At 49.4% G+C, this 14686-nt stretch overlaps 1 protein-coding gene across 1 annotated transcript; it reads right to left on the bottom strand.

Annotated features, from left to right (window-relative positions):
- Positions 1 to 8156: 8156 nt before the first annotated feature.
- Positions 8157 to 14446, bottom strand: CHRAC1 (chromatin accessibility complex subunit 1). Its single transcript, XM_077493382.1, has 3 exons — positions 14248 to 14446; positions 10243 to 10369; positions 8157 to 8552 (listed from the first exon to the last, which is right to left on the bottom strand). The coding sequence occupies exons 1-3, from the start codon at positions 14380 to 14382 to the stop codon at positions 8311 to 8313; spliced, it is 504 nt and encodes a 167-aa protein (XP_077349508.1). The 5' UTR covers positions 14383 to 14446; the 3' UTR covers positions 8157 to 8310.
- Positions 14447 to 14686: the final 240 nt, after the last annotated feature.

Raw genomic sequence — 14686 nt, 5'->3', positions numbered from 1 at the left:
TTCTTCTCATCTTTTCATACATTTTGGAGGGACGTCCAGTTCTTGGTAATGTCACTGTTGTGCCATATTTTCTCCACTTGATGAGGACTGTCTTCCCTGTGTTCCATGGTATATCTAATGCCTCGGAAAGTCTTTTGTACCCTTCTCCTGACTGATACCTTTTAACAATGAGATCCCTCTGATGCTTTGCAAGCTCTCTGCGGACCATGGCTTTTGCTGTAGGAGACAACTAGAAAAATGTCAGGAAAGACCTACCGTATATACTCGAGTATAGGCCGACCCGAATATAAGCCGAGGCCCCCAATTTACCCCCAAAAAACTGGAAAACTTATTGACTCGTGTATAAGCCGAGGGTGAGACATGGCTGTCCATCCCTGTGTGTGTGTCCGTCCATCCCTGTGTGTCCATCCATCCCTGTGTGTGTGTCCGTCCATCCATCCCTGTGTGTGTATCCATCCATCCATCCATCCCTGTGTGTGTGTGTGTGTGTGTGTATTCATCCATCCATCCATCCATCCCTGTGTGTGTGTGTGTGTGTGTGTGTGTGTGTGTGTGTATCCATCCATCCATCCATCCCTGTGTGTGTGTGTGTGTGTGTGTATCCATCCATCCATCCATCCCTGTGTGTGTGTGTGTGTCCGTGCAGCCTTGTGTGTGTGTGTGTGTGTGTGTGTGTGTGTGTGTGTGTGTGTGTGTGTGTGTGTGTGTGTGTGTCCGTGCAGCCTTGTGTGTGTGTCCAGCCTACCTGTGTCCCAAGCCTCCGTCCCGAGCCGCCGTCGTCCCGAGCCTCCTCCGTCCCGTGCCGTGCCTCCTCCGTCCCGTGCCTCCTCCGTCCCGTGCCGTGCCTCCTCCGTCCCGTGCCGTGCCTCCTCCGTCCCGTGCCGTGCCTCCTCTGTCCCGTGCCTCCTCCGTCCCGTGCCGATGGATCGCCGCTCTTCTCGGCGGCCATTCTACAATTCAAAATTCCGCCTCCGCCTGTGATAGGCGGAACACTCAATTTCCCAGCAGCCTGTGTTCCGCCTATCACGGACATCCTCTCATACTCGTCCGTAGTATGAGAATGAGCGGATGTCCGTGATAGGCGGAACACTGACTGCTGGGAAATTCAGTGTTCCGCCTATCACAGGCGGAGGCGGAGAAGGAGGCGCGGCTTTTAAATTTGAATGTCCGCCGTCTGTCTGCTCGATACGCTGATCGAGCAGTCAGACAGCGGTGACTCGAGTATAAGCCGAGGGGGCACTTTCAGCCTCAAAAAAGAGGCTGAAAATCTCGGCTTATACTCGAGTATATACGGTACTAGAACAGCTGAACTTCCTTTGGGGATAATCAGAGGGCACTTTAAATGATGTCGGTGTGTACTGACTTCTATTTAACATGAGATTGAATGTGATTACTTAATTCTGAACACAGCTACATCCCCAGTTATAACAGGGTGTGCACACCTTTTTAACCACATTATTTCATTTTTTTTATTTTTACTTCCCTCTAAAAGATTTCAGTTTGTTTTTCAATTAAGTTGTACAGTTTATAGGTCACATTAAGGCTGGGTTCACACTGCTGCGGGGGGAGATCCGGATGTGATTCGCACCGCAAATCACATCCGATCTCCGTAGCGATGCGAGTTCAGCCATACAGATAGTATGGCTGAATTCGCATCGCTCCCGCAGCAAACTCGCACGGGACCCTTTTTTTGGTCCGCAACAGAATCGGATCGCATGGGGGTTCACACCATGCGATCCGATTCCTGTGCGAGTCGGCAGATCGCACTGCGATATGCGGACGGATCTGGGGGTGTCATTAACATATCATTGACACTCCCAGCCGTCCGCATAGGGCAGTGTGAACTGCCGGCGGGAGTAATGCGATGCGGGAAAACGCCGCGGATTCGCGGCGTTCCCGCATCGCAGCGGTGTGAACCCAGCCTAAAGGTGAAAAAAAGTTCTGAAATGATTCATCTTTGTCTCATTTCTTTTGCATCTTTTGCCTCACAGAAACATGACATTTTAACAGGGGTGTGTAGACTTTTTATATCCCCTGTGTGTGAAAATCCAAGTAGATCAGCATTTTTTGGAATACTCAGACCAGACCCGTCTGGCACCAACAACCATGCCACATTCATGTCACCTAAAGCCCCTTTCTTCCCCATTCTGATGCTCGGTTTGAACTTGAGCTAGTCATCTTCACCACGTCTAGATCCCTAAATGCATTGAGTTGCTGCCATGTGATTGGCTGATTTATGCTACCAAACAATTGAACAGGTGTACTTAATAAAGTGGCTGGTGAGAGTATGTGCTAACTCTTCTGGCCAGCCTCAAAAAATATGAGTTACAAATCTATTAGCTCATATAATGTACAGTTTAGGGTCTTTTTAGGCAGGAAAAATATCACAGTGTATACGGTATTGCCGCGGTGTCCCATTGATTTCAATGGGTAGGAGCGGTTTAGGAGCGGTGAATACACCGCTCCTTCACCGCTGCCAAGATGCGGCTGGCAGGACTTTTTTCACCGTCCTGCCAGCGCATCGCTCCAGTGTGAAAGCCCTTCGGCTTTCACACTGGAGTTAAAGGGGCCGTTTTTTTTCAGGCGTTACACAGGCGCTATTTTTAGCGCTGTAACGCCTGAATATCGCCCCAGTGTGAAAGCAGCCTTAGGGTATACTCAGATAAAATAATAATACTTTTTAGTCTGCAGAAAAACATATGTAATGAAAAAGGTGCTTTTTTTTTTTTTTGTGCGTACAATACATTTTTATTAATTTTTTTAAACATATTAAAAATACATGAGATTTTGTATTTTACACACAATCACAAACATTTTACAAATTGTATACAACAGATTATTTGGATACAATATTGCAAGACCAAGCTAGGGTCGTTTGACACGGGGCGGATCATCACTGATCCGCCTCGTGGATATCCGCTTGCTCAGCGGGGATCACTCTGTCGATCTCCACTGAGCAGGCAGATGCCAGGTCTGTCTCTGCACACTAGGCAGGGACGGACGTGTCAGAGCGCCGCTCTCCCCTATGGGAGATCGGATAATGACGGACCATAGAGTCCGTCGTCACCCGATCCGATGACAGATGGAAAAGTCGGTTTTTTCTCCGTCATGCTTTTTTGGATCGGAGCGGGTCGGATGTCAGCGGACGTGTCACCGCTGACATCCGGAGCTTCATAGACCTCTATGGAGCATCCGTTCAGGTCCGCCTGAAAAACGGACAGGCCTAATTGTCAAACAATCGCAGCACTAAAAACTAAACAAGGGCCTGGTAATAAAAGGACATTAAAGGGTGGTACTCACACTGCTGAGCCCAGGTATAGCTGTGCCATGCACATGTTCCTGCATACAGACAGTAAGTAAATACTCTCATACAAAAATGTCATGGTAGCCGAAGTTTTGTGCACTTTTTCATTTGCACTTGTTAACACCAGAAGCGCACCTTTGCCCTCTGCAGCCATAATGCAATTTGCCTTATGACCTATATAGTTTCAGTTTACACCAAGGAACATTGGTGTGCGCAGCCTATTGCATTAAGACTGTGATGGTGAACCTTGGCACCCCAGATGTTTTGGAACTACATTTCCCATGATGCTCAACTACACTGCAGAGTGCCTGAGCATCATGGGAAATGTAGTTCCAAAACATCTGGAGTATCAAGGTTCACCATCACTGCATTAAGATGTGCACAAACACACGTGCCTGTATATCAGCAGAGCAGTGGACGGTGTCAGTAGAGCAGAGATTGTCAGTCATTTTTATTTTTTCTTACAATTTTATATATATATATATTTTTTATTTATTTAAGGAGCTCTGTTGGGAGTCTTTGGTGAAATATCAAGGGTCTAAACCCTCAGCTGCACTGGACAGTGAACAAATGGGTAGTGCTTTTTGCTAAGTGGCTTCTTGTTCATTCAGACTGAAGCATAGTTTACTGTGCTTTGGTTAAGAATGAACACAAGAGCAATTGGTAGAGATTACTCACTGTGTTCATTCATTCATCTTTGCTGAAACATCCCTGCAGAAGCCAGCAGGAGAGGAGAGAAGCTGGCAACAATGCAGGGGAGAGGTGGGGGACACCAGGAAGCAGGGGGAATCAGCACCGCACAGCAGCGCTGTATCCTGGTCTAGGCCGACAAGGCCCAAGCCTAGGGCAGCACAGACAGAGTCCCCGCCGTCTTGCAGTACACTGTTAGGCTGGATGCATCACATTTTTAGTGCTTCCTGCATTTTGCAGATTTGCACTACAGAACGTGTTCCATAGGAAACCATGTTAAATGGACTGTAGTGCATATCTGCAAAATGCACTAAAAATGCATAAGTGTGAATCCAGCCTTAATGTAGCACCAGTTTTATGGGGCGGCCTGGCCTGAGAGTCAGAATAGTCTAGCCCCCATAAATCGGCCGCACTGCTTCCAGTATGTGGGCGGCCAGCATTCCACAACTGTGCTTAAAGTAGAACTATAGGCAACACTTTATTTTTTTCCATTTTGGATAGAATAAGGGAGGGTTATAGCCCCTGTCAGTTTATTTTTTATCATCCCTGTCCCATTGTAGAGATTTCCCTTCACTTCCTGCCCCATAGCCAAACAGGAAGCGAGAGGAAATCTATGCAAATTATCTATGCCCCCCCCCAACCGTCAGAACTAGTGTCCTCACTCTAAAATTACAGGGTGGGTCTTAAACAGTAAGGTGTGTGGCCTTGACAGGAAGGGGAGGGTCATATTTAAATTAGAGGCCGCACAAGTTTCATCAGGCCTAGGGCAGCACAAAACCTAAATACACTACAGAGGAATTAGGGTGTGCCCAGGCACACCCAGCACACAGGCCTATGCCAAGGAGCTGGGGTTGTGGACATGCTGCAATTTTGCAATCTATTTTGACACATGTGCATACGAATACCAGACAAAAAAAACACAGCATCATGTATACCAAACACATTGAAGCACACCACAACTTAAAATAAATACTGGCACGTGCACGTAAAGAAAGTATATGCTAGTGTGAACCAGCCTTCGCATACCAATGAGATAATTGTGCAGGGGTGACCAAAAACAATCTATAAACTGGGGTTGATTTACTAAAGGCAAATAGACAGCGCGCTTTGCAAGCACAGTTGCACCCAATTTTCCTTCAGACTGTAAATATAACGTCATAAAGCTTCACTTTGGAAAGAATATCCAATCAGGCGCAAGGAAATTCTTAAAAATAAAGCATTTTTGCATGAACATGACGGAAATCAGCAGAGCTTCACCATATTTACTAAGCTCTGGGGCAAAACGAGTGCAACTGCACTTGCAAAGTGCACAGCCCATTTGCCTTTAGTAGATCCTCTCCTTAATCTCACATCTATGGAGTGAGTGCCAACGATCTTGATCTGTATTGCCTCCCACCCATTGAGTTTAATACAAACAAGCAGACCTTTTATGAGAAGATACCCAACGAACATCGGATGGCAGTCAGACTATCTGACCAAAAAGTCCAAAAATGTTTCTGCATTCCTTGGACAGACCTCTAAATATAACCCATTAATATTCGTGTCAGCTCCTAGTGCCATGAACGGCTGCTAATATGCAAATAGCCCATCTGCTTAACCGGGAAGCAAAAAACAATTCGTCCTCCGTCCTTATCCTGAGTTAAAGTGATATTACATTTTCAGTTTTGTCAGCAGCTGATTTAATCGCTTGACGAGTATGCAGTGTCTTTATCAGTGGCGGCTGCTCCATTAGGGGTGCAGCCCCCTAATCCATATGCCGGAATCTACATGCAGCGTGCCAGACGCATTGATTTCAATGTTTTTTTTGTTTTGTTTTTAAGCATATGATTAGAGCACGAGGCTCCAATTATCTTCAAAAAGAATGGGCTCGGGGTGCACACAGCTCAGTTAGGGGGATGAAAACAATTTGGCTTGGTTTACATGAAAACATGTTATGAAACACAAAAAAAAAAAAAAAAACACCTTTTGCATGTTTGTGCGCTGTGGCACCATTCTTTCTTAGTGGCACCCCAATGAAAATGCGCTGCAGCACAACACAAGGCACAATGAACTACGTGCTGTTGTGCGCTATATTACACCAAAAATATTATATTCCTATTTTTTTGGGTGCAGTACTGGCACAAAGGAAAAAAAAAAAAGAAGGGGGAATTAAAGTGGAGCTAAACACCCCCCTGCATTCCCAATGCTTCCCCCCCCACCCTTGCCTGTGCTCTTTTCAAAGCACATACATACCCACACAGTGAATCCAGCTTTGTCCCACTGCACCACCATCTTGGTCCTCTTCTGGGTGTAGGCAGCCAGGTGTAATGAAAGCAGGGGCCTGGCAATGAGGAGGATCGGGGCTGCTCTGTGCAAAACCAACTGCACAGAGCAGGTAAGTAAAACAGAGATTATCTATCTCTGTTAGGAGAAAAAAAAAAAAAAAGGAGGAAGAAGAGGAGGAAAATAATCTTGAATATAATTTTCAGCTTTGATAATCAAAGCATTCCATGTACACTATATTACCAAAAGTATTGGGATACCTGCCTTTACACGCACATGAACTTTAATGGCATCCCAGTCTTAGTCCGTAGGGTTCAATATTGAGTTGGCCCACCCTTTGCCGCTATAACAGCTTCAACTCTCCTTCTAGAAAAGGCTGTCCACAAGTTGTAGGAGTGTGTCTATGGCAGGGATCTGCAATTAGCAGACTTCCAGCTGTTGCAAAACTACAAGTCCCATCATGCCTCTGCCTCTGGGTGTCATGCTTGTGGCTGTCAAGAGTCTTGCTATGCCTCATGGGACTTGTAGTTCTGCAACAGCTGGAGGTCCGCTAATTGCATATCCCTGGTCTATGGGAATGTTTGACCATTCTTCCAGAAGCACATTTGTGAGGTCAGGCATTGATGTTGGACAAGAAGGATGAGAAGGCCTGGCTCGCTGCCTCCATTCTAATTTATCCCAAAGGTGTTCTATCGGGTTGAGGTCAGACAAGTTCCTCCACCCCAAACTTGCTCATCCATGTCTTTATGGACCTTGCTTTGTGCACTGGTGTGCAGTCATGTTGGAACAGGAAGGGGCCATCCCCAAAGTATTCCCACAAAGTTGGGAGCATGAAATTGTCCAAAATGTCTTGGTATGCTGATGCCTTAAAGCGGGAGTCCGCCTTTTTTTTTTTAAAGCCAGCAGCTACAAATACTGCAGCTGCTGACTTTTAAAATAGTGACACTTACCTGTCCAGCGCGCCCGCGATGTCGGCACCCGAAGCCGATCTCTCGATCGTCTCTCGGGTGCTGCCGCCGCCATCTTGGGTATGGGAATCAGGAAGTGGAGCCTTTCGGCTTCATTTCCCGGTTCCCTACTGCGCATGCGCGAGTCGCGCTGCGCAATAAGGATGGACCCGCTGCCTCTGGGATCTGTGTTTCCCAGCAGGCAGCGGGGGACTTTCGGAAAGGGGCGTAATCTACGCCCCTTTCCGCAGAGAGCTATCCCGGAAGTGGGTGCAGATACCTGTACTGTACAGGTACCTGCACCCCCCTCCCCCCAGAAAGGTGCCAATTGTGGCGCCGGGGGGGGGGGGGTTCCGATGAGCGGAAGGTCCACTTTAGGGTGGACCTCCGCTTTAAGAGTTCTCTTCACTGGAACTAAGAGGCCAAGCCCAACCCCTGCAGAACAACCCCCACATCATAATCCCCCCTCCACCAAATGATGTGGGCCAGTGCACAAAGCAAGGTCCATAAAGACATGGATGAGCGAGTTTAGGGAGGAGAAACTTGACTGGCCTGCATAGAGTTCTGACTTCAACCCAATAGAACACCTTTGTGATGAATTAGAGCAAAGACTGCGAGAGGCAGGCCTTCTTGTCCAACATCAGTGCCTGGCCTCACAAATGCGCTTCTGGAAGAATGGTCAAACATTCCAATAGACAACTAAATCTTGTGGATGGCCTTCCCAGTAGAACTGAAGCTGTTATAGCTTCAAAGAGGGAGCCAACTCAATATTGAGCCCTACGGACTAAGACGCCATTAAAGTTGATGTACGTCTAAAGGCACGAGTCCCAATACTTTTGGTAATATAGTGTATATTGTATTTTTTAGGATTATCATCAGTAAAATTGTACTTGGCTTAGGTCACATGCTCAGGTTAGCCGTCTTTGAAGTTCTTCTCTAAAAATGTAAAAAAATCATTTTATGGGATATTTATTAAGAAACATTATGCACAGGAACAGCAGTAATTCACCATTTTGGCCACAAAAAAAAAAACAAATAATATTTTTAAAACTGTAGAAAAATAAATCTAGGCTGAAGAAAGTGTCCATAATAAAGAGAGGTGTCCCATTAATCATCTTCTTCGTCCTCCTCCTCGTTGTCTTCGTTATCCTGCTCATAGTCTATATCCGCATCGTCGTCAGAGTCAACACTTTCTTCATCATCCTCCTCATCCTCTTCCTTGTCTTCATCTTCTCCCTCTTCCTCCTCCTCCTCTTCTTCCTCCTCCGCTTCATCCAGGGTACCATCCTTGTCTTCTTTCGACACCATTTTCAAATACTCACTGGCCAGGATTTTCTTCGGCAGAATGTCTGGAAATGACAGAGAAAATAATTAACACGGGGGGGGGAGGTCCTCCTCGTGACATTGAATTGTAAGTAATTCATAACAATCAAACACTCTTAGAATGTATAATGAGTGCTTCCGCACTAATGTGGAATACTAGCGTATAAATAAAAAAGGTGCCGCAAACACCATGTGAGTCAAACACTACTCAATGTTGAAAAATGTAAAAAAGATTGGTGTTGTGCTCCTAATAAGATTGTTTTTGAGAATAAACTAATGGTTGCTACAGTGAAAGGATCCTCAGTATAAAGAGTAGTAGTGTGTCCAATGACACGACAAAGAAATTCTCAATATATGGAAACCATACAATGTGGGATCAAATAAAATTCATTACAGTATAAAGTGCTAATAAATAAAATACACCATAATATAAAGCATTAAAGAGGAAGTAAACCCTGATGGGTTTACTTCCTCTTTGATTCCCTGCAAAGGTAAAGCATAATGGACTACTGTGCATCGCATAGTAGTCCATAATATGTCACTTACAAGGACAGAGAGAAACCTGTACAACAGATGACAGAGAGGGGGCCCTGGGACGAGGACAGAGAGGGGGCCCTGGGACGAGGACAGAGAGGGGGCCCTGGGACGAGGACAGAGAGGGGGCCCTGGGACGAGGACAGAGAGGGGGCCCTGGGACGAGGACAGAGAGGGGGCCCTGGGACGAGGACAGAGAGGGGGCCCTGGGACGAGGACAGAGAGGGGGCCCTGGGACGAGGACAGAGAGGGGGCCCTGGGACGAGGACAGAGAAACCTGTGCAATGAGAACAGAGAGCGGCCCTTGGGATGAGTAAACATCCTCTTACCCCCTCCTCTACCCATCACTCCTCCATGTGTGCTGTGAATCCCTGTTACCTTCCCTCCTCCCTTCCCGGTTACTGGGTCCCCCTCCTCTGTATCCATCCATAAAACTACACAGTGACAGACCTCAGATCATCAGAGCAGCTCTTGAAGTGCAATGTCCCTCCTCCTCCTGTCTGTGTAGATAAGAACATCAGAGCCGAGGAGGGGGGGGAGGAGGAGTATTCCTCTGTGAGCTCGGTGTGGTGTGCAGGCTATCAGCGAAAATAAATGGTGGCGTCCACTGCCACAAAGGGGCGACTGCTGCGCGTGGGAGGCCGGGCATCCTGCAAGAGATGTCCTGTGTGCCCCCCGTCAGACTAGCCAGTTACCGGAGTTCAGTGCCGGAACTTGCTCTGAGCTCTGGAAATCAGCGCAAATACATCGGAATGGAGGTACCGGGAGAGTCTCATGGTGGCCCTGGCCAGAGGCTATAAAAACAGGCACTTTTATTTTTATTTTGGCCCCCTGCCTCGCCAGCATTCTAGGCAAGAAGGAGGTGTCCCTGTTGTCTCAGCCTCCTGCAAGAAAAGGGACTCGCAGCGGCCTGGTGGGTGGAGCTGCGGACATCATTGGAGGTCGGCTGCCTGAACCCAGGAGAGGCAGACGGCTTCCGATCAGCGGATTGTAGCAGGACAATACTGGATCTGCTGGGCAAGTAACACTGTACAGGTGTCAGAGGGACAGGAAGTGAGGGAAAATCTTCATAATGGGGACACAGGCAACAATAAAACCCTGACCTTCCCCTTCCCCACACTATCCAAAAGTAAATAAAATACCTGGTTAGACTATAGTGGGACGGTAATGGGCTCCACCTACCAGAGAGGAATCCGAAGGTCTCGCTGTTCTCCGCCGTGTCGGACAAGTCGTCATAGGACAGCGTGTTGTCTTTCATCCCCGTGCCGTGTTTATAGGAATAGGACGCCAAGTATTTCACAAACAGCTCCTGCCAGGGGAAGAAGACACCATGATTCCAATCACCGCTCTACAATCCATTGTCAGAGATCTATCAGAAGGCGGACTCCCCAATCTCTCACCGACTCTCTCTGTCTTTTTTTTTTTTATCAGAATAAAAAAATAAAAATAAAATAATGACCAAATAGTTTCATCCTCGTCTAGAGAGATCCAATTGGTGGATCTCACACAATTGCCCCATGCGGACCTTCAAGGAGCTTAGCCCGGCGAGTCACCCCTCCCAAATCAATGACATCATACATTTACCCCACACTACCTAGGGGGTGTCCCATTCCCCCCCCCCCCAGAATTCTTGTGCAGGGTCACCCAAGATGTCCCATATTTCTTGTATAAGGTGTCACCTAAGATGTCTCATATTTCCCCTCCCCAGGGGTTAGTATGAGGGGGGGGGTCACCCAAGATGTCCCATATTTCCCCCCAGGGTTCTTCTTTGGGGGGTCACCTAAGATGTCCCATATTTCCCCTCCCCTGGTGTTCTTGTATGGGTGGAGGGCATCACCCAAGATGCCCCATATTTCCCCCCCAGGGTTCTTCTATGGGGGGTCACCTAAGATGTCCCATATTTCCCCTCCCCTGGTGTTCTTGTATGGGTGGAGGACGTCACCCAAGATGTCCCATATTTCCCCTCCCCACCGGGATTCTAGCATGGGGGGTCCCTAAAATGTCCCATATTTGCCCTCCACCGGGGTTATAGCATGAGGGGGTCCCTAAAATGTCCCTTATTTCCCCTCCTCCGTGATTCTTGTGAATGGGGTGGGGGGGGGTCACCTAAGATGTCCCACATCCCCCCCACCAGGATTCTTTACAGCTTCACCTAAGAAGTCACATATTTCAGGGTTCTTGTATGGAAAGGGTCACCTAAGATGTCCTAGATTTCCCCTCCCCCGGGATTCTTGTATGGGGGGCGTCACCTAAGATGGCCCACTTCCCCCTAACTCTTGTACATCATCATCTAAGATACCCCCTATTTCTTGTATAGGGGATCACTTAAGGTGTTCCATATCCCCCCCGTTCTTGTATAGGGGGGGTCACCCATGATCCATATCCCCCGGGTTCTTGTATAGGGGGGTCACCCATTATCTATATCCATCCCCCTGCATTCTTGTATAGGGGGTCACCCATGATCCACATCCATCCCCCCTGGGTTCTTGTATAGGGGGTCACCCATGATCCACATCCATCCCCCCTGGGTTCTTGTATAGGGGGTCACCCATGATCCATATCCATCCCCCCTGGGTTCTTGTATAGGGGGGTCACCCATGATCCATATCCATCCCCCCTGGGTTCTTGTATAGGGGGGTCACCCATGATCCATATCCATCCCCCCTGGGTTCTTGTATAATGGGTCACCCATGATCAGGGGTCAAGTCCTGGGGAAAAAAGTGTGGGAACTCCAACCCAAGATGCACTCCCCCACCAAAAAAAAAAAAAAAAAATAAATAAATAAATAAAAAAAAAAAAGGATACGCTCATATGCACGAACACTTCAAAAGTGGTATATATCCAATTTTCCTATTGTGTTTATGAAGCTTAACTTTTAGTACATAAAAAAAAAAAACAATCCTCAATAAACATAAATACGGTAATTCTCTGAACAATCAGCATTCATTCAATTGTGCTTCCATGCAAATGTGAACATCTGCAAACTCTGCAGGGGCTCCAACACACACTCACTGCTATTCCAACCCTTCACATATTTCCACATAAAAACTTCCCTCCTGGCATTAAACGTTGCCAGGTATTGTGCTCAGCTTACCACCCCAAACTGATGTTCCTCCCTCAGCTCACCTCTCTCCCTGCATGTCCTGTGAGCAGAATAGCTGATCTACCCGTCAGCTAGACCTAGACCTGATCTACCCGTCAGCTAGACCTAGACCTGATCTACCCGTCAGCTAGACCTAGACCTGATCTACCCGTCAGCTAGCTGTGATTGACAGGTAGATCGAAGTGGAAGCTGTCATGGGGCCCCCTACTGGCAATGCCTGAATGGTCAGGTGTGCGTCACTTACTATTGCGCGCTGTGTCGGTGTCTGCTGGTGTAGCACCTGCCACACACCTCGCATACTTCAAAGTCTTGCAGGACACGGCTGCTAATGGGAACTGAGTTCCTGTTGTGGAAAAAGTACAGGAACTCCGTTCCCATGCGTTCCCGCTTCACTTGAGCCCTGCCCATGATCCATATCCATCCCCCCGTGTTCTTGTATAGGGGGTCACCCATGATGCATATCCATCCTCCTGTGTTCTTGTATAGGGGGTCACCCATGATGCATATCCATCCCCCCGTGTTCTTGTATAGGGGGTCACCCATGATCCACCCCCCCCCCTGGGGTCTTGTATAGGGGGTCACCCATGATCCATCCCCCCCCGGGGTCTTGTATAGGGGGTCACCCATGATCCATCCCCCCCCGGGGTCTTGTATAGGGGGTCACCCATGATCCATCCCCCCCCGGGGTCTTGTATAGGGGGTCACCCATGATCCATCCCCCCCCCCAGGGTCTTGTATAGGGGGTCACCCATGATCCATCCCCCCCCCGGGGTCTTGTATAGGGGGTCACCCATGATCCATCCCCCCCCCGGGGTCTTGTATAGGGGGTCACCCATGATCCATCCCCCCCCCCGGGTCTTGTATAGGGGGTCACCCATGATCCATCCCCCCCCCCGGGGTCTTGTATAGGGGGTCACCCATGATCCATCCCCCCCCCCGGGGTCTTGTATAGGGGGTCACCCATGATCCATCCCCCCCCCGGGGTCTTGTATAGGGGGTCACCCATGATCCATCCCCCCCCCCGGGGTCTTGTATAGGGGGTCACCCATGATCCATCCCCCCCCCGGGGTCTTGTATAGGGGGTCACCCATGATCCATCCCCCCCCCGGGGTCTTGTATAGGGGGTGACCCATGATCCATCCCCCCCCGGGGTCTTGTATAGGGGGTCACCCATGATCCATCCCCCCCCGGGGTCTTGTATAGGGGGTCACCCATGATCCATCCCCCCCCGGGGTCTTGTATAGGGGGTCACCCATGATCCATCCCCCCCGGGGTCTTGTATAGGGGGTCACCCATGATCCATCCCCCCCCGGGGTCTTGTATAGGGGGTCACCCATGATCCACCCCCCCCGGGGTCTTGTATAGGGGGTCACTCATGATCCATCCCCCCGGGGTCTTGTATAGGGGGGTCACTCATGATCCATCCCCCCGGGGTCTTGTATAGGGGGGTCACTCATGATCCATCCCCCCGGGGTCTTGTATAGGGGGGTCACTCATGATCCATCCCCCCGGGGTCTTGTATAGGGGGGTCACCCATGATCCATCCCCCCCGGGATCTTGTATAGGGGGGTCACCCATGATCCACCCCCCCCGGGACCTTGTATAGGGGGGTCACTCATGATCCATATCCCCCGGGGTCCTGTATAGGGGGGTCACCCATGATCCACCCCCCCCCCCGGGTCTTGTATAGGGGGTCAACCATGATCCACCCCCCCCCCCGGGTCTTGTATAGGGGGTCACCCATGATCCACCCCCCCCGGGTCTTGTATAGGGGGTCACTCATGATCCATCCCCCCGGGGTCTTGTATAGGGGGTCACTCATGATCCATCCCCCCGGGGTCTTGTATAGGGGGTCACTCGTGATCCATCCCCCCCCAGGGTCTTGTATAGGGGGGTCACTCGTGATCCATCCCCCCCCATGTTCTTGTATAGGGGGTCACCCACGATCCACCCCCGAGGTCTTGTATAGGGGGTCACCTAAGACGTCCCATACCCCCCGAGGTACTTTTCTTAGGATTTCTCATTCCCAGGACTCCCCCCAGACACTGAACACCCCAAGAAGTCACCCCCTCCCCCGGGGGTACCGTGGCCTTGGTGGTGAGGAGGAGGGCATCCGGGTTGATGCTGGACACATCGGGCGAGCTCTTCATGATGACCCGGATCCGGGACTGAGGCAGAACCACCAGCCGGCTCTCCACCACCCTCCTCTCCTCCGCCATCCTCCTCTCCTCCACTGTCCGCGTACAATAAAGCTCCCTGGGTTCAAAACAACACAGAGCAGCGTGCTCCCCACGAGGACTACATCTCCCGGCATCCCCCGGGGGCGGGGCCCAGAGACAGGCGTTCCAGTGTTCTGTCACAATATGACAGAACGACCCGTCAGAATATGTAACGGAAGTGACATTGGGCCTCGCCATCTTTCTACACCCAGCACTCCTCTACAGTAAGGATAGAGGGAAGGGGGCAAGCGGCCATATTGTTACACCCACCGGAGTTTTGCATTTTACACTTATTTATAACAGT

The sequence above is a fragment of the Lithobates pipiens genome, unplaced genomic scaffold (genome assembly GCF_037356315.1).
Source record: "Lithobates pipiens isolate NorthernLeopardFrog02 unplaced genomic scaffold, aLitPip1_a1.2 Scaffold_19, whole genome shotgun sequence".
Taxonomy (NCBI): domain Eukaryota; kingdom Metazoa; phylum Chordata; class Amphibia; order Anura; family Ranidae; genus Lithobates; species Lithobates pipiens.
Note: the sequence above shows the minus strand (reverse complement) of the source record. Positions and strands in the feature narration are given on the sequence as shown.